Raw genomic sequence first — 18814 nt, forward strand, 5'->3', positions numbered from 1 at the left:
TAATTTTATAAGTTTTAAACGTATTTATGAAACCCATCAATCAGGAAGGTGAACATATTCATCACTCCAGGTGTTTCCTTGTGCCCCTTTGTACTCCCGCTTTCCCTCCCTGTCTTGTCTCCTCCTCTTCTTGCCTCAGGCAACCACTGATCTGCTTTCTGTCACTATAGGTTATTTTGAATTTTCTAAAATTTTCTATAAATGGAATTATGCAGCATGCTTTTTGTCTAGCTTCTTTTACTTAGCATATTTATTTTGAGATTCATCCATATTGTTATATGTATCAATAGTTCATTCCTTTTTATTGCTGGTTAATACTCCATTATATGGGCATACCACCATTTATTTCTCCATAATACTCCATGATAATGGGCATGTGGTTGTTTCCAGTTTTTGACTATTATAAAGAAAGTTTCTATGAACATTCTTATACAATTTTTTTAAATGGACTTGTGTTTTTTTTTATTTTGAGTGAGTATCTTGGAATATGGTAGGAATATGTTTAACTTAAAAAAAACTGCCAAACAGTCTTCCAAAATGGTAGAACCATGAAAGTTTCAGTTGTTCTGCATCCTTGCCAACAGTTGCATGGCCATCTTTTTCATTTTCGCAATTCCATTACACACGCGCGTGCGCACGCGCGCACACACACACACACACACACACACCAGAGAGAGTGCAAAAAAAATGTATACATGTTTTAAGAAAGGAAAAAAACATATTAAAATTGTAATACTCAATATATACCTATAAAAGAGGAATACAGGTCATGTGTATAAATTTTTTTGGCACCCCCAGTATATATATATATTGGTACCTCATTGTGGGTTTAAATTTGCATTTCCCTAATGACTAATTATGTTGAGGATCTTTTCATGTGCTTACTTTCCATCTGTCTATTTTTTTTGTTGAAATGTCTGTTCAAATCTTTAGCTCATTTTAAAAATTGGTTGTTTGCTTTGTTATTGTTGAGTTTTTGGAGTTTGTTGTATATTCCAGACACAAGTCTTTTATCAGATACATGTTCTACAAAGAGTTCCTCTAAGCATATGGCTTGTTGTTTCATTCTTTTAGCAGTGTCTTTCATAGAGAAAAAATTTTAATTTTTTTAATCTTTATTAAATTTATTGAGGTGACATTGGCTAGTAAAATTATATAGGTTTCAAGTGTACATTTCTATAATACATCATCTATATATTGCATTGTGTGTTCACCACCCAGAGTCAGTTTTCCCTCCATCACCATATATTTGGCCCCCTTTAACCTCTTTTTCTACCTCCACTACCCCCTCACCCTCTGGTAACTACTAAACTGTTATCTGTGTCTATGAGTTTTTGTTTGTTTGTCTTGTTTGTTGCTTTCAGTTTTATATTACATATATGAGTGAAGCCATATAATTCTTGACTTTTTCTGTCTGATTTATTTTGCTTAGCATGATAATTTCAGGATCCATCCATGTTGTCACAAATGGCAGTATTTTACCTTTTCATATGGCCGAGTAATATTCCATTGTATAGATGAACCACATCTTCTTTATCTAATCATGTATTAAAGGACATTCCTTTGTTAATTTATTCCTAAATATTTTATTTTTTGATGCAATTGTAAAGGGGATTGTTTTCTTAATTTCTCTGAAAAGAGTATATCTTTGTCTTGTTCTGGATCTTAAGGAAAACTCTTTTAGCTTTTCACCATTGCATATGATGTTAACTGTGCGTTTGTCATATGTGGCCTTTATTATGTTAAGGTATGTTACCTCTACTCCCATATTGCTAAGAGTCTTTATCATAAATGGATGTTGGATTTTGTCAAATGCATTTCCTGCATCTATTGACATAATCATATGACTTTTATCCTTTGTTTTGTTTATGTAGTGTATTACATTAAGTAATTTGTGGATATTGAACCAACCTTGCATCCCAGAAATAAATCCCAGTTGATCATACTATATGATCTCTGTAATGTATTGCTGAATTCAGTTTGCTAATATTTTGCTGTGGATTTTTGCATGTATTCGTTAGGGATACTGGCCTATAATTTTCTCTTTTTCTTCTTCTTCTTTTTTTTTTTTTGTAATGTCTTTGTCTGGTTTTGGAATCAGGGTAATGCTGGCCTCGTAAAGTGAGTTTGGGAGCCTTCTCTCCTCTTGTATTTTTTGGAATAGTTTGAGAAGGATAAGTGTTCATTCTTCTTTGAATGTTTGGTAAAATTCACTCGTGAGCCCATCTGGTCCAGGGCTTTGTTGTTGGGAGTTTTTCACTACTGATTCATGTTTGTTAGTAGTAATCAGTCTTTTCGCATTTTTCTGTTTCTTCTTAATTCAGTTTTGGAAGATCATATGTTTCTAGGAAATTATCCATGTCTTCTAAGCTGTCCAATTTGTTGACATATAATTGTTCATAGTATTTTCTTATAATCCTTTGTATTTCTGTGGTGTCATTTGTCACTTCCATTTCATACCTGATTTTATTTGGGTTCTCTTTTTTTCTTGATGAGTCTGGCTAGAGGTTTATCAATTGTGTTTATCTTTTCAAAGAACCAGCTCATCATTTCATTGATTTTTTTATTACCTTTTTAGACTCTATTTCATTTATAACTGCTCTGGTATTTATTATTTCCTTCTACTAACATTGGGAGTTGTTTATTCTTCTTTTACTAGTTCCTTTAAGTGTAAAGATTTCTTTGTTTATTTGAGATTTTCTTGTTTCTTGATGTAGGCTTCTTTTGCTATGAATTTCCCTCTTAGAATTGGTTTGGCTGTGTCCCGTAAATTTGGGGGCATTGTGTTTTCATTTTCATTTGTCTCAAGATATCTTTTGATTTCTTATCTCATTGTTAACCTACTCATTTTTTAGTAGCATGTTATTTAGCCTACATGTCTTTGTGTGTTTTTCAGTTTTCTTCTTGTAATTGATCTCTATTTTCATACCAGGGTGATTGGAGAAGATACTTGATATGATTTCAGTCTTCTTAAATTTATTGAGATTTGTTTTGTGGCCTAATACATGTTGTATCTTGGAAAATGTTCCATCTGTGCTTGAAAAGAATGTCTATTTTGCTGCCTTGGGGTGAAATATTCTAAAAATATCAGTTAAATGATCTGGTCTAATGTGTCATTTAAGATCAATGTTTTCTTGTTGATTTTCTGTCTAGGTGATCTATCCCTTAATGCCAATAGGGGATAGTTAAAGTTCCCTACTATGACTGTACTACTGTTAATCTCTCCCTTTATGTCGGTCAGTATTTACTTCATATATTCAGGTGCTCCTACATTGGATGCATAGAAGTTCAAAAGAGTTATATCCTTGTTGGACTGATCCCTTTATCATTATTGCATGCCCTTCTTGTCTCTTATTACAGCCCTTGTTTTAAAGTCTATTTTATCTAAGTAATGCTAAGAATTTCAATATTGTAACAGTCAGTTCAGTTATTCCGATATGTCCTGGCTGACTATCAGTCTAGATCAAAATGCCAAAGAGAATAATTTTAGAGAAACAAACATAGTGAATTCACATGATATTTTGTTTCTATTTAGATTATTGCCCTTTACTTTAAAATATGAAAATATAAAGCCAAAGTCCAGTAAATTGTAACTTGAGCTATATCAGAGTGGCTTTCAAATAAATACTTGATATATACAAAAGTACATCTTGAAGGCATTTTGGAAAGACGAGAGTGTTAAGAGAAGACAGAGGCAAACAATTCTAGATATGTTGAATTTGTGATAAGTTAGTTTTACTACGTTCTTCAGGTTATCATTGGAAAGGAAAATTAACCTAAAGAGAAAATGTATTTCTTAAATTGGGTGGTGGATTTATGGATTTTTATTAACAATGTTATATACATTGTTTTGAATGAATCAAATATTTCATACTAAAAGGGGGAAAGACTATAAAGTTTGTAAAAGTAAATATGACAACAGTATATTTAAAAGAGCCTTTTATATAGCAAGTGTCTTGTTATAATATTTTAAAACTTATGTTCTCTTGTAGTTGAAAAACCGAGGTCGCTGGGTCCATTGGACTGAATTAATTAAAAGTACTAATTTAGGAAATAAACGTGTCAAGATTCAAGATATCATAGTCCCTACAATGGACACAATTAGATACACATTTCTAATGAATTTGAGTATTACCTATGCAAAGTAAGAAACTCTTATAAACATACACTTTAAATATAACAGTGACATTCTAATAGAATATGTGAAGTAAACTTTGAAGTCATTCATTTTCAGATAACTGAGACCCTGGGGGACTAATTGACATGTCCACAGTGACATCTGTTACTAGTCACAAACCTAGAATCCAGGTTTCCTACTGCCCATTTCAAATTCTTTGCCATCATAGTTTGTTGCCTCATAAGCTACCTTATATTTCTTTTATTTGTAACATTAGACTAAAAGTCAGTTACAATGTTATTGTTAAGTAGGTATGCATTCTACTCGAAGGTTCACTATACTCCTGAGGTATCAGACTAACCATGATCCACATTCTCCCATTATATTTAGCATTTTTCAAATATGTCCTATGCTAGTTAACTTAAGATGAACATGAAAAACTCAGACTTAAATCAGAAGAGTACATCAAAAAAGAGTACATGAAACTGATCAGATGTTTAGCACGTACCATAGGCATATCCATATCTACTTTTTTAATAGCATTTTTGTCATTATTTTTCATTTAAAACATTAGCATATTTCATCATTAATACTATTTTAAGTAGACAAGCTCACATAATATGCATAAATGTCATGATTTGTTGTTGATAAAGAACTTGTTTCTTAGTGAATTTTGTGACAATTTTATCTTGTTAAAAAAACATGAAAATAGCTTATAGTTTATGAGGTAACATTATTTTATTCCTGTTTCGAGTTTAGTGGCTAATATTAAAAACTTTCTTAGGCAAGGAAGGCACTTGCCAGTTCTGAGGGATTTCTAGTATGGGAGTTCTTTTGAGCCATGAACCATTTGTCAGAATAATGCTTTTAAATAAATAATATAAATATAATATTACAAAGGAAACCACATATTGAAATACATTTATTAAAATATTGAACAAATATGGGCAATAGTAGTAATATATGTGCTTCTTTATTAACACATTAAATTATAAGATCTAGCAATAAGTCTGATGACTGTCATAATTTTGAAGAAGTAATAACAAGGGATATTTTTGAGATTTTATTAACAATTGTAATCTTTAGTATAATATCTGTGATTTCTATTGGTGACAAAGACACAGGTACTATTAAAAAATTACTCCATTTTAGTTAAGGATAGTGAAAGTAAAGACATAACCTTTTTGCCATCCAAGTTCACATATTCTCTGAATACTGTCTAAGAATTTCTTCAGATGGTCCATGGACCCCAAGTTAAGAACGGTATTTCATTTACTAAAATTATTTTAATAAGCAGTTTTTCATAAGATGAGTGTTTCTCAGACTGGGACACACAGATAAATCCTCAGGTGTTGCTGTAGTTCTAAAAGAACCTTAATTTTATGTTTATGCTTCAGTGATAATTTAAAAAATGAATGTTAGCATAATTTGGGTTACTTAGATGACCCATTCTAACTGAATGCTGTTGTTCAGTTTTAGTGCCAGCCTTTGTGTTTGTCCTTATGTACTGTATGGTGCCAAGTTATCACTCAAAGTGACAGTATTTAATTTTTAATCAGTGTTTCAAACTGGTATTTCCCAGAGTTCTGTGATCATAAACTACTAGGATTTTTTTTTCCTTTAAAATTATTTACGATCATTCAAGAATGAGAAACCTTGCTTGAATCTTCACTGAATGGAAAATTTCTTAGAGTTTGCTTTTAGACAAGTATTTTCAGTTAGTAACTCTGACTTGGTTCTAAAATGCTATTAACAGTATACATAACTGTTAGCTTTAGAATTCACTGTCATTTAGTTTCTCACAGAAACTTTATGCTATTGAGGTAACTGAAACAGCCTAAACCTATCTTACTGTCATCATCAGTCTATTTGACACTGCACGCCCTTGCCTGTACATCTAACTAAAAAATACAAACATTTCACTTTTTTGAGGAGACAAACTTTGGCTTTCTTTTCTGAAAAGTTAAGCATGTTATTACTTGTTCTATGTGTGTTTTTTTATATAGCAATGTTACATCTGTTCAAATAATAGTTTGCTATTATTATGCCAGTTGTTACTTTACAGTCTTTCATGAAATAACAATGATAGACTACAATGTGAATTTTTAGATGAAGATGATATGATTATTATTTACATTTTCAACCAACTCCAACTTCTTTTAGTGGAAATGTATTGACTTTTTTCCCTTTCAAATGATATGTTCATTGTTTTCATAAAGGCCACTGCTTTTTGTGGGTCCAACGGGTACAGGAAAATCAGTGTACGTGAAGGATAAGCTAATGAATCACTTGGAAAAGGACAAGTACTTTCCTTTTTATGTTAATTTCTCTGCACGCACCAGTGCCAACCAGGTTCAGGTTAGTTTAAAGCCAGACACATGGGTCTATAATTATTATTTTTTATTTATTTGGTTAGTGTTCAAAATTGTGTATTAAATGAACAGCTGTGTAAAATATTCTATGAATTTAAATAAAACTTCAGAACTCTTATTTTTGGCATTACAAGTAAGTTTCAAAAGTCAGGTTTTGAGGACAAATGTTTGAGAGAATATTTTTGCATTAATACTGGATTAGAGCTTTGTAAATTTTTTTTAAGCCCAAGAAGAAGCAATGATTGATTTCATAACTGGAAAAGGGGTTATAAGAGAGGGGAGTGAGGGGAGAGGGAGAGAGAGAGTGAGAGAGAGAGAGAGAGAGAGAGAGAGAGAGAGAGAGAGAGAGAGAGAACTTTCTAGACTCTCCTAGATGATCCTTAGTGGCATCTGCTGCTTACTAAAGCTGTTTCATCACTGAAAGATCTTTTAAACCATCGACTATTGTATGAACTTCTGTGACAAGAGCCATATACCTGTGCATCCCACCTGTTACCTCCCAAAATACCATGATTAAAGAAGTACTACATAAGATCTTTTCTACTCACCATTTTTTCATCCATTCCTAAATTTATGTCTGCCCATTTCCCCCTGACCTATCAGGCTCATTTCTGTTCTTTTAAGCCGATAGAATTCCCTTAATCTCAAAATTTTACAAATTTAGATTAGTGCTTTTAGATATTGGGTAAGTAAAGTTAATAGATATGTTGGAGTATCCAATGAGGAAAATAGTGTGTGTGTGTGTGTGTGTGTGTGTGTGTGTGTGTGTACACACACATGCATGTGTGTACAATATAAATAAATATGTATGTATGAGATGTGATAAAAAATCGATGAATGTTTAAATTAAAAAAAAATTATTACAGTAAAAGACATATTACCATTAATCCCCCTCAAAATACTCCCCCTCAGTTCTCACACACTTATCCCATCCCATCGTTCTTGCCACTTTCTGAAGCAGTTTTGAAAGTCCTCTTTGGTGGATGTCTTCAGTAGCTCTGTCACGGCTACCTCAATGTCCTGAATTGATTCAAAATGTTTATCTTTCATGGTCATTTTAACTTTGGGGGAGAGCCAGAAGTCCCAAGGTGCCAGATCCGGTGAATAAGGTGGATGAGGACACACCATAATGTTTTTATTTGACAGAAGTTGCCGTACCAGAAGCGATGTGTGACATGGAGCGCTGTCATGATGGAAGATGAAGACACGAAAGAGGATTTCCAGAACTGCTTCAGAAAGTGGCAAGAACAATGGGATAAGTGTGTTCAAAGCCAGGGGGAGTATTTTGAGGGGGATTAATGGCAGTGTGCCTTTTACTGTACAGTAAGTCCCTGACTTATGAACATTTGAGTTGCGAACTTTCACAGATAGGAACGGACCTCGCATTATGAACTTTCGTAGATGCGGAAGTAGCTCACATGTCTGCCGGACATTGTCACAGTTGTGCTTCTGTGTGCTTACTGTACAGTGTGATAGCGTACAATACTGCAGTGCCCAGTCAGAGCCCAGGATGTCCGGAAGCAAGAGGAAAAGCAGGGGTGATGTGGAGGGGATGGCTAGAAAGCGCAAAGCAATAACCATGGAAACAAAAGTGAAAATAATTGAGAAATTGGACCAAGACGAAAAGATGGTAGACGTCGCTCGTTCTTATAACATGAATCATTCAACTGTTGGCTTTACATTGTATATTTGTGTCAAAGGTGTATAAGACTTACTTTGTTGGGCTTACAAACGAATCCGACTTAGGAGCATTCTCCTGGAACGGAACTCGTTCGTAAGTCGTGGACTTACTGTAATAAATTTTTTTATTTAAACATTCATTGTACCTTTTGATCACAGCTCGAATGTAACAATTCTTAGCACATAGAAGCGTTTCAATAAATGCTCTTTGAATAATGTTAAATTTGAAATTTGATATCACCCTAAAAATGGATAAATATAAATAAATAAACATGCACATAATGCTGCTTGGCATTATTTTCTTACATAATTAGACTTAAATTCCTAATTTTTTTCTGGTATTAAGTGTGGCTACTAAACTTTCTTTTTTATATTTTAGAACATTATTATGGCTAGATTGGATAAACGACGCAAAGGAGTTTTTGGACCACCTATGGGAAAGAAGTGTATAATTTTTATTGATGACATGAATATGCCTGCATTGGAGAAATATGGAGCTCAACCTCCTATTGAATTATTACGACAATTTTTTGACTGTGGGAATTGGTAACTATGTAATTGAAGTCTTAATTAGCCATGCTGAAGTCATTTTTTGTTCTCTTTTTCTATTTTAGTTTCTCACATCAAAATATACATTTTTTTCAAGTTATTTGTGAAAGAAAATGATTTTCCTAAACAGAAATTTTTGGAAGACTTTTCTATACCATTTTTATACCATTCTTTCCTCTGAATGTGTGCATTAGATAACTAGAATTAATAATCCAGTATTGGAGATATTTATATTCAACAATGTAGTAATTTTTTCCTTTTAAACTATTATTTTTCAATTATTGAAAATAATTTGCAGATTATATCTTTCAAAGTACCATTCTTCCAGGGCTGTGAATTTATGGGTAGTCTCCAACTTTAGTAACCATAATAAGCACCCTGTGTTTCTTCCATTCTCTGTATTTTCTGTGACTGTTTGGGACTACCATATCTTTGAGATAGCTTGGTAGTTTTAACAGCAATTTCATAGATAACTCTGTGCTCCTTTCACCCCCATTTTATGATAATATTATTAGTTTCCAACATGTAAGACATTGTATCTTTTAGTTAGGGTTAATAATTCTTCATTTCCTTCTCTTAAATATACTTTCCTAATCTCCAATATATCATTATTTTTATCTCAAGTCAAGAGTAGACTAATTTTGAATCTAATTCATATTTTGGAAATACATTTTTGTTATTTCTGTAGGCCCTTGGAATCCTGCCTCCAGGAAATAATCGCTGTTAATCGTATATTCCCTATTCTCCAAGTTTTTTTTCTTTATACATATATTTTTTAAAAACAGACTCATGTTACACATACTGTTTTGCAACTTGTTCGCACTTAAGTATTTATCTTGAGCACCTATCCATGTTATTTGTCTCATTCATTTTAATATTTTTAATACATTTAAAATTGTCTTTTAATACTATTTAGTTGTGTGGATCTTGCCATACTTTACTTAGGCAGTCCCCTATTGACAGCTATTATGGTTGTTGCCAAAACCCAAATCATGTTTTTTTATTTTCTAGTGTGCTCCTAATGAAGCTACTGGTTATATAGATTTCTCTCACTACTCTTCTCTGCTTTTTGCAAGAACTTCAATATTAAAGGACTTAATGGCCTATTGGAAATAGTAGCCTTTCAAAGGAGTGGCTCCAACTAAATGGAGCTATTTAGATACCCCTTTCTGATTAAAACTTCTTTGGAGCTTTGTTATTTCCTAATGGGTTCCTTTTTATATAAAAAAGTGTGTAGTTACTATTCAGACATCCTTGTGTTCTCTGAAGATAAGATTTGAGATGAGAAAAAGAATCAGGACTTTGCTGTAAGTAGGACAACTATGTAATTTATTGTTCAAACTGGGGCAATTCTGAGAGTAAAAGGGAAGTGTTATTAATTACTGTAGGACAAGCACAAACCAGAATTGACCTAGGCAAAATGGGACATATGGTTATCCTACCTATAACCAGCTACAAACAAGATTGATCTCTCCTCCGTGCTCTGGATTTGGAGTAAGAAGAGGAGGAGCAAGAGAGTCAAATTGGGAAAAAGAGTAGGAGGAAAGAAAGGGAAGGGCAAGGGGAAGAGACATTGTAGATACCCAGAATCTGGGCAACAGAATCAGTGTCAGTGAATGGAGAAATAGAGTGCTGCTTAAAAAAAAAGTTCTCTCCTACTCCTAGCATTATCGAAAGTTCTTCCTTTTAGAGAAGCTAAAATCAGATTAAGTTTCTAGGGAGATCTTCATTTCATTACATCTTATTGGCTTTATCACTGATAGTTTTGAATTTTTATGTGCTTTCAAGGTATGACCTTAAGGATACAAGTAAAATCACATTGGTTGACGTAGAGCTGATTGCTGCCATGGGCCCTCCAGGTGGTGGAAGAAATCCAGTTACTCCCCGTTTTATTCGACATTTCAGCACCTGCACTATTAATACTTTTAGTGATGAAACAATGGTCCGAATCTTCTCATCAATTGTAGCATTCTACCTTAGGACTCATGAATTTCATCCGGAGTACTTTTTAATTGGGAACCAAATTGTCAGTGGGACTATGGAGGTGAGCAAATACTGCAGTACAAAATGTTTAGCATAGAGTATATCCCTCATTTGGTCTTTACTTTTTTTTTTTTTTAACATTTTTTTCCCTTAGACAACTACTTTAGTCTTGAGTGTCAGAGAAACTGTTAAGAAGGCTTGAGAACAGGAAGATTATAGGCTTTGAAATTAGGTAATCTAACTGGGTTTGAGCCTTGAGTATTTCCTAGCTGTATGGCCTTGAGCAAGTAATTTGATCTCCCAGAAACTCATGTTTTTAATCACTACAATGGGAGATAATACCTATTTCACAAGATTGTTACAAGGAAATCATCCAGAACCAGTATGTGCCACATTGTAGGTATTTCCCTAATTACCAGATTCCTGCTCTGGTATTTATTTTTCTTTTTTCTTCTCTTCCCTCCCTTTTTTCATGTTTGTCTTAAAAATAAAAGACATTTAAGCAGCTTAGAAATATATTATTTTTAGCCAGATCACATAATTTAGGAGTAGCAGTAGTAGGCCAAAGAGCAGCTCTTAACTTACTCAACATTCAGCATGTCTTATCTGCCTCTGCTCAGAGGCCAGGGCCAGCCTCATCACTAATGGTAAAGGGGAAAAAATGTATTTAAGGTAAGTCAGTGATAATCTCATTGAACTAAGCTTTTGGGAGCCTTGATAAAGTGGGGTTCACTTTGGGATCACTGCAACAAAAGCAAAAAGCTCCCTAGAATCATTCCATTAGTTTCCACAAGAGCACTGTATCTTTCTAAAGTTCTTCTCCTCTTGTTCTGGTGGAAAATTTATGCTGATAAAGTAGAGAAACTATGAGCAAAGGGATACTGTACTTATTCTGATAAAGAAAAGTGCTTCTATTTATAAAATATAATGTTTGTATTTCAGGCATCTCCTGGAAAGCGGGGGGGAGTTGGTCAGGCAGACAGGGATACAGAAGGGATTCTTCTCCTCCCCCCCCACCCCCCACCCCAGTCTTGTCTTTGAAGCAGTATAGATCTACCATGTGTGGAGAGTAGCGGAGGGAGATGAATCATAGAACACATATAAATAAAAAATAATTTTAGTTATTTTTTGGGCTAGATTATAAAAGATTTAATTTATCTTTCTTAAAGAAAATATTAAACTTTTGGTGAATTCAGCATGTAGTAAAATATACTCTGTTTCCATATTATAGCCAGTTAAGTTGGAGGGAAGAAGTGGGAGAGAGAAAATAAGAAAGAGAAGAAAAGGGAGAGAACACACTGGTTTGTTTTGAAGTCATTTGTAGTCTAAAGGAAGTTGTTTCATCCTTCTCTTCATATGGAATGCTTCAGAATGAGTTATCTGAATTCACTTTCTATTAAAGTGTTTACTTAATCCCAGGCCATTCACCTTTAAATGGGACAACCATAATAACTGGGAAATAAAAGTATTGTTGCTTCTTAGGCTTGGATGGAATCAGATAACAGTAAGTTCTCTCAACGTTATAATACCTGGTTGAGTGCTATAAACTAAAGTAAATACATTATGCTATGCTAGGTTTAAGTGCTATACAATTTTCCAAGCCGATGTAATCTGATAGGATAAATAAAATATTTTATGTAACACACAATCTGTTACATGGCTTTGCTGATTATAAGCATTTTATTTCTGCTTCCCCCCCCCCACCCATTTTCAGATCTATAAACGATCCATGGAAAATCTTTTGCCTACTCCCGCAAAATCTCACTACACTTTCAACTTGCGTGATTTTTCACGTGTCGTCCAGGGCTGCTTACTCATTGAAAGAGATGCTGTGGAGAGCAAGCACACTATGACCCGGCTGTTTGTGCATGAGGTTCTTCGAGTGTTTTATGATCGCCTCACTAATGATGAGGATAGATCCTGGCTGTTCAGTTTAACCAAAATTGTTATAAAGGACCATTTTAAAGAATCATTTGATAGTATCTTTTCACATTTGAGGAAAGAGAATGCACCAGTGAGTATATTTAGTGATTAAAAACATATTAAGTTAAAACAGTACAATAGCATGAATTATTACAGCCATGCTATTTTTGCATTTAAAAAATACTGCTTCCTCATGATCATATTCCTTTACCTTTCCTCATAGATAGGTATTTATTTTGAGAAGATTTGTCTTCAGAGGTATTATGTTTGCGACATAGAAGTTATTTAAAGAATAAAACTTTATATGATAGGGGCTAAATGATATAATAGATGTAAAGTGCTAACTATGGTGACCATCCCTTACTAACTACTCAATAAATGCAAGTCACTCAGAATGACTTCGCCAAGGGAGTAGGGGTGTACTTTTTTTTTTAAATAGAAAAGGGCTGTTTTCTTTTTATTTCCTAAAAATATAATATAATTTCAGGTATTAATTTTATAACTACATATTTACAACCCTAATATTTTAAAGAATTATCTAATTGATAATCATCCTATAACATGGATAAAACAAAACTTTGTATAACATTTAAAAATTTTTATTTTAGAAAACATTTTTAAGTCTTATGATTTGTTGATTTTTGTCCTATAGGTAACTGAAGAGGACTTAAGAAACCTCATGTTTGGTGACTATATGAATCCTGACCTTGAAGGAGATGAGAGAGTTTATATTGAAATTACAAATATTCATCATTTTAGCGACATTGTAGAACAATGTTTAGATGAGTATAATCAAACTCACAAAACAAGATTGAATCTTGTCATTTTCAGGTACCTACAGTTGGTATTAATGGTTGAAATTGCTATTTGTAAAAATTTAGTGTGAAATATTTTGAATGTACAAAAAGGTATAAGGAAAAATTTGGTGAATAACCTTGTACCCATAACCGAGCTTAAGACATAAAATATTAGCAGTTTATTTGAAGTCCCTTGTGTAGCACACCTTCCCTCACTGCATCCGCATCATACCCTGCAGGAGTCAAAGGAAACTCATGTGTTTATCTAGACTTTTACTACACATGTGTGTTCTTAAACATATATGCACTGTCTTATTTTGCATGTTTAAAACTCATATAAATGGTGTTTTACAATATGTATTCTTTTGCAAGTTGTTTTATTTTGTATTGTTTGTGAGATTTACAAAAAAATGAATTTTTACTACTGCACTGTATTCCACTGTATAAAACAATGTAGTCATTCTTCTGAGATAGACTTTTTAGGTGTCTTTTAATTTTTGCAATCATAAAAAAGGTTTGAACACTCATGTCTCCTTGGGCACATGTGTAAGAATTTCTCTAGGCTATATTCCTAGAAGTGGAATTATTGTGTCATGGTATGTAAGCATCTTCTACTTTACTAAGCTTTGCCAAAGTATCTTTAAAAATGATTTTTATTTTTAAGAGCTTCCATTGTTTCTTACCCTTAGGATTAGGATTGCTAAACTTGGTAAGTTTTGCCCATCTAGGGAGAGTGGAATGGTATTCATCGTGAATCTAACTTTAATTTCTCTAATCACTAGTGAGGCTGTCTTTTCTTAATTTGTTATTTTGTGAATAACTGATTTCCTATTTCTCACATAGAAATCTTTATATTAAAAAAATTGACTGAGTGGCTCAGTTGGTTAAGAGCTCGCTCAAGAGTTTGAGCTCTGAGCAACAGTGGTTCGAGTCAGCCCGAGCTGAGCAGCCGTGAGCTGCCAACAGGTGGCGGGATGGCTCAGCTAAAAAAAAAAAAAAAATTTGAAGAAATGTTTTCAATGAAAGTAAAAATATACTTCCAATATAAGAAGTTATAATTTCATTTTATTTCTGTAATTTGTGTGTTACATTTCCTGAATTTGTACTTTAAACAGTTTTCCTTTGCATCAAACAATCCGATTTTAACTGCTTTTGAAAAATCACACATTTTGATGATTACGTCTTTAAAATTGTGATAGTACGTGTGGGACAGCAAAGTCCATCCTTCTAGAAAACTAAAAAAATAGTTACATGTAAATATACATTTACATTTATATTTTCAAGTATAATCATGTTGATATTTTGTAGGTATGTACTGGAACATTTATCACGAATATGCCGAATTCTAAAGCAGTCTGGTGGAAATGCTTTGCTTGTTGGACTTGGAGGAAGTGGTCGTCAATCTTTAACTCGTCTGGCTACATCCATGGCAAAAATGCAGATTTTCCAACCAGAAATTTCTAAAAACTATGGTATGAATGAGTGGAGAGAGGATCTAAAGGTAAAATTATGAACAAATATAGTGTCAAAAATAATATCAGTGCATTCTTTTACCTGTGAAGAGAAAAGAGCCAATTTGTATAGCTATGTGCTAAGTGCTTTACATACATGATCTCATTCTATAAGTAGAACATTTCAATACAGCAGGTATGGTTGTCTCTGTATTTTACTGGTGAGGAAACCGAAGTTGAGCTTCGCTTCTTTGGAGCTGTGTTTTTGTAACCAATAGAATAGTGGAGGGCATACTTGGGGCTTTCATCCTCATGTGTGTACAACTCTGCAGGCCCCAGAAGAGAGATGGCCCAAAGTGAAAAAAAAAAAAAGCAAAGGAGCTATTGCTGGATGTTTTTCACTTTCATTTTCACAGATCCTCACATACTAAATTTCTACATGCTAAAAGTTAACATAAAGAAAAGGTAGCATTTGATATCTTTTTTAATGAAAGTGATTACAACTATAAACTTCCTTCTTAGCACTGCTTTAGCTCCATCCCTATAAATGTTGATATGTTGAGCTTTCATTTTCATTTGTTTCAAGAAATTTTCTTATTTCACTTATGATTTCTCCTTTGACCTATTGGTTATTTAAGAGTTTGTTGTTAAATTACCATGTATTTGTGGATTTTTCAATGTTCCTTCTGCTATTTACTTCTAGTTTCATTCCATTGTGATCAGAAAAGATGCTCGATATGATTTAAATCTTCTTAAATTTGTTAAGGCTTTTGTGGCCTAGCATGTGATCTATCTTAGAGAATATTCTGTGTGTGCACTTAAGAATATGTATTTTGCTGTTGTTGGGTGAAGTTTTATGTATATTTCTATTAGGTCTAATTGGTGTATAGTGTTATTCAAATCCTCTATTTCCTTACTGCTCTTCTGTCTGGTTGTTCTATCCCTTATTGAAAGTCAGGGTATTGAAGTCTCCTACTATTATGTACCTATTTCTACCATCAATTTTGTCAATGTTTGTTTCATATATTTAGGAGCTCTGCTGTTTGGTGAATAAATATTTATAATTGTTACTACTTTCTGATGAATTGATTCTTTTGTCATTATATAATGTTTCTTTATATAATGTCCCTTATAAGAGTTTTCTACTTACAGTCTATTTTGTCTGGTATTAGTACAGCCACTCCTCTTTTTTTGGTTACCATTTGCATGGAACATCTTTCCCATCCTTTCATTTTCAGCCTATGTGTGTCCTTAGGTCTAAAGTAAGTCTCTTAAAGGCAGTGTGTCTTTGGATCCTGTATTTTTATTCACTCAGCCAATATATGTCTTTTGGGGAGGTTATTCATTTACATTTAAAGTAATCTTCCTGAAATATTTAATGATTTGGGGAAGTATCATCTCAAGGGAAAATACAATATTTAAATCATATAACAAGAATTTGTTAAAAGTTTTTCCCTTGGGAAAGGGTTTGGAAAATGAAGAATACGGGAGAGAGATTTAATTTTTATTTTATATATTTTATAATATTGTGAGTTTTTTTTACTTTGTACAGGATTATGTTTATGATTTTAAAAATTGTATAAAAAGAACTCAAAAAATAAAATTTTATTATAAAAAACAAAAAGAAACAAAAAATAAAGTAATTGCTGATAGAGAAGGATATATTATTGGCATTTTGTTACTTGTTTTTTGTATGTTTTGTAGCTTTTATTGTCCCTCATTTTCTCTCATAATGCCTTCTTTTGTGTTTTGTTGATTATTGATAGTGACATGCTTTGATTCCCTTCTCATTTTCTTTTGTGTATATTCTATAGATATTTTCTTTGTGGTTACTATTGTGATTACATAAGACATCTTAAAGTTATGACAACCTATTTTAAACTAACAACTTCAATTTCATACAAAAACTCTATTCTTTTACATTTGCCCCTCCCAACTTTATGCTATAAATATCACAAATGACATCTTTATAGATTGTGCAGCCATTAACATAGATTTGTGGGGGTTTTGTATGTTTGTCTTTCAGATTCTATACAGGAATTGAAAGTGGACTTATACAACACAACTGCAATAATATAGATTTCTGTATTTGTGTATATACAGATGCTCCTCAACTTATGATGGGGTTATGTTCCAATAAACCTATCGTAAGTTGAAAATATTGTAAGTCAAAATGCATCTAACACACCTAACCTACTGAACATCATAGCTTAGCCTAGCCTAACTTCAATGTGTTCAGAACACAATATTCAAAAAACGCTGGCACCACAGTACATTGCAGAGTATTGGTCATTTACCCTCATGATCTTATGCTTTACTGGGAACAGCTTGCTGCCTCTGGCCCGCATCATGAGAGAGTATTGTATCACTAGCCTGGGGAAAGATCAAAATTTGAAATTCGAAGTACAGGTTCTATTGAATGTGTATCACTTTTGCACCATTGTAAAATTGAAAAATTATAAGTCAAACCTTCATAAGTCAGGGACCATCTGTATTTACCTTTAACAGAGAACTTTATACTTTCGTATGGCTTTGTGTTGTTGTGTAGCATTTTCCCATTTCATCCTAAAGGAGTCCCTTTAGCATTTATTGAAAGGCAGATCTAGTGGTGATAAATTCCTTCAGCTTTTATCTATCTGAGAAAATCTTCATTTCTTTATTTTTGAAGGACAGTTTTACAAATACAGTCTTCTTGGTTGACAGTTTTTTTCTTTACACACTTTGAATATATCATCTGTAGTGGCAGGGGGAGAAGGAGGAGCACATGCTAGGGGGAACTAATTGATTTATTTAATAATATTTAATTAATTTATTTAGCAACATCCAATCAATTGAGTTAGCAGTATACAATAGCAAAAGACAAAGGCAATCAAGGTAATTAAAAGAATGCAATCAAAAGAATGCAATGATAGAAGGTAAAAGGCAGTTAAGATTACACACACATTAATAACAATGTTATGCCAAAGAAGCTCACCAACCTGTGGGAAGATAATGGGGGTCAGGTTTGGAACCAAAAGACCTTGTCAGGTCCACAGCTGGAAACGGGCATCCCCCAATGTTGCAAGCTGCATGCTGTCAAAGAAGCTCACTGAACCATGGGAACAACACTGGAGAGGCCGGGAACCAGCCAGACCTAACCAGGTCTGTGGCTGGAAGTCAGGGTATCTCCTGATGTTGTAAGCTGTAAGCTGTATTCAAGTTTTCAAAAATGCTAGAGTGATGACAACTCATCAACAGAAGAATTTTGTATTGTCAACTGAGGCAAGCTCCAATCTCTCACTCCAAAACAATCCAACCCTGAAAAACAGTCCTGAAACAGCAATCTCTTGAAAGAGCAATCCAACAGCAAAATCTTATGTCACCTGAGGTCTGTCTTATATATCTCTTTAGATGCACCCCAGAGCCAAGTTTTTGTTCCTGCCTCCCCTGTCAAGGAATGGCCAGTTCCGGGAGGGTTTGACAGTTAATGACAAGAATGTTGCCTATCTGGTTGATGAAAAAAATACCCACTGTTCTTGCCTGGGTCCATTGGCCCAAGGCCTTCCAAAGCTTGGCAACGTGCCTGTTACGTTATTCTGATATAACTTAGCCACTTCACTTCATCTGCTGATGTGGACAAAACAGACAGAAAGCAACATTATTTCATCTCTCCCCTGCTGGAAATGAGATGAAGGGGGGAATTCGCTCAACCCCCAACCAAGAATTCTCTTAACCCTAAGCTAACCATCACCCCACATGCAGCTTCTCATGTGATGGAACAAAAAGCCAACAGACAAAAGTTAACATTAGCCAATGAAGGCAAATTTTCTTAACATCTTTCCCACATAATCTCACTCCATTCTTGCCTGCAAAGTTTCTGCTGAGAAGCTCCCTTGTATGTGAGGAGCTGCTTTGCTCTTGCTGCTTTCAAGATTATCTCTTTGTCTTTGACTTTCAACATTG

General features: G+C 33.7%; 1 protein-coding gene across 1 annotated transcript in view; it reads left to right on the forward strand.

The window, feature by feature from the left end:
* The window catches only part of DNAH12 (dynein axonemal heavy chain 12), a 133231-nt gene extending 117637 nt beyond the window's left edge, over positions 1-15594 (forward strand). The window contains exons 36-42 of the mRNA XM_019652775.1: positions 3993-4144; positions 6337-6475; positions 8549-8715; positions 10507-10762; positions 12416-12715; positions 13277-13455; positions 14730-15594. Of these exons, the coding sequence (XP_019508320.1) occupies positions 3993-4144; positions 6337-6475; positions 8549-8715; positions 10507-10762; positions 12416-12715; positions 13277-13455; positions 14730-14934 (1398 nt within the window). The 3' untranslated portion in view covers positions 14935-15594. The remainder of the gene's footprint in view (positions 1-3992; positions 4145-6336; positions 6476-8548; positions 8716-10506; positions 10763-12415; positions 12716-13276; positions 13456-14729) is intronic.
* Positions 15595-18814: the final 3220 nt, after the last annotated feature.

Source organism: Hipposideros armiger, unplaced genomic scaffold (assembly GCF_001890085.2).
Source record: "Hipposideros armiger isolate ML-2016 unplaced genomic scaffold, ASM189008v1 scaffold_187, whole genome shotgun sequence".
Taxonomy (NCBI): Eukaryota; Metazoa; Chordata; class Mammalia; order Chiroptera; family Hipposideridae; genus Hipposideros; species Hipposideros armiger.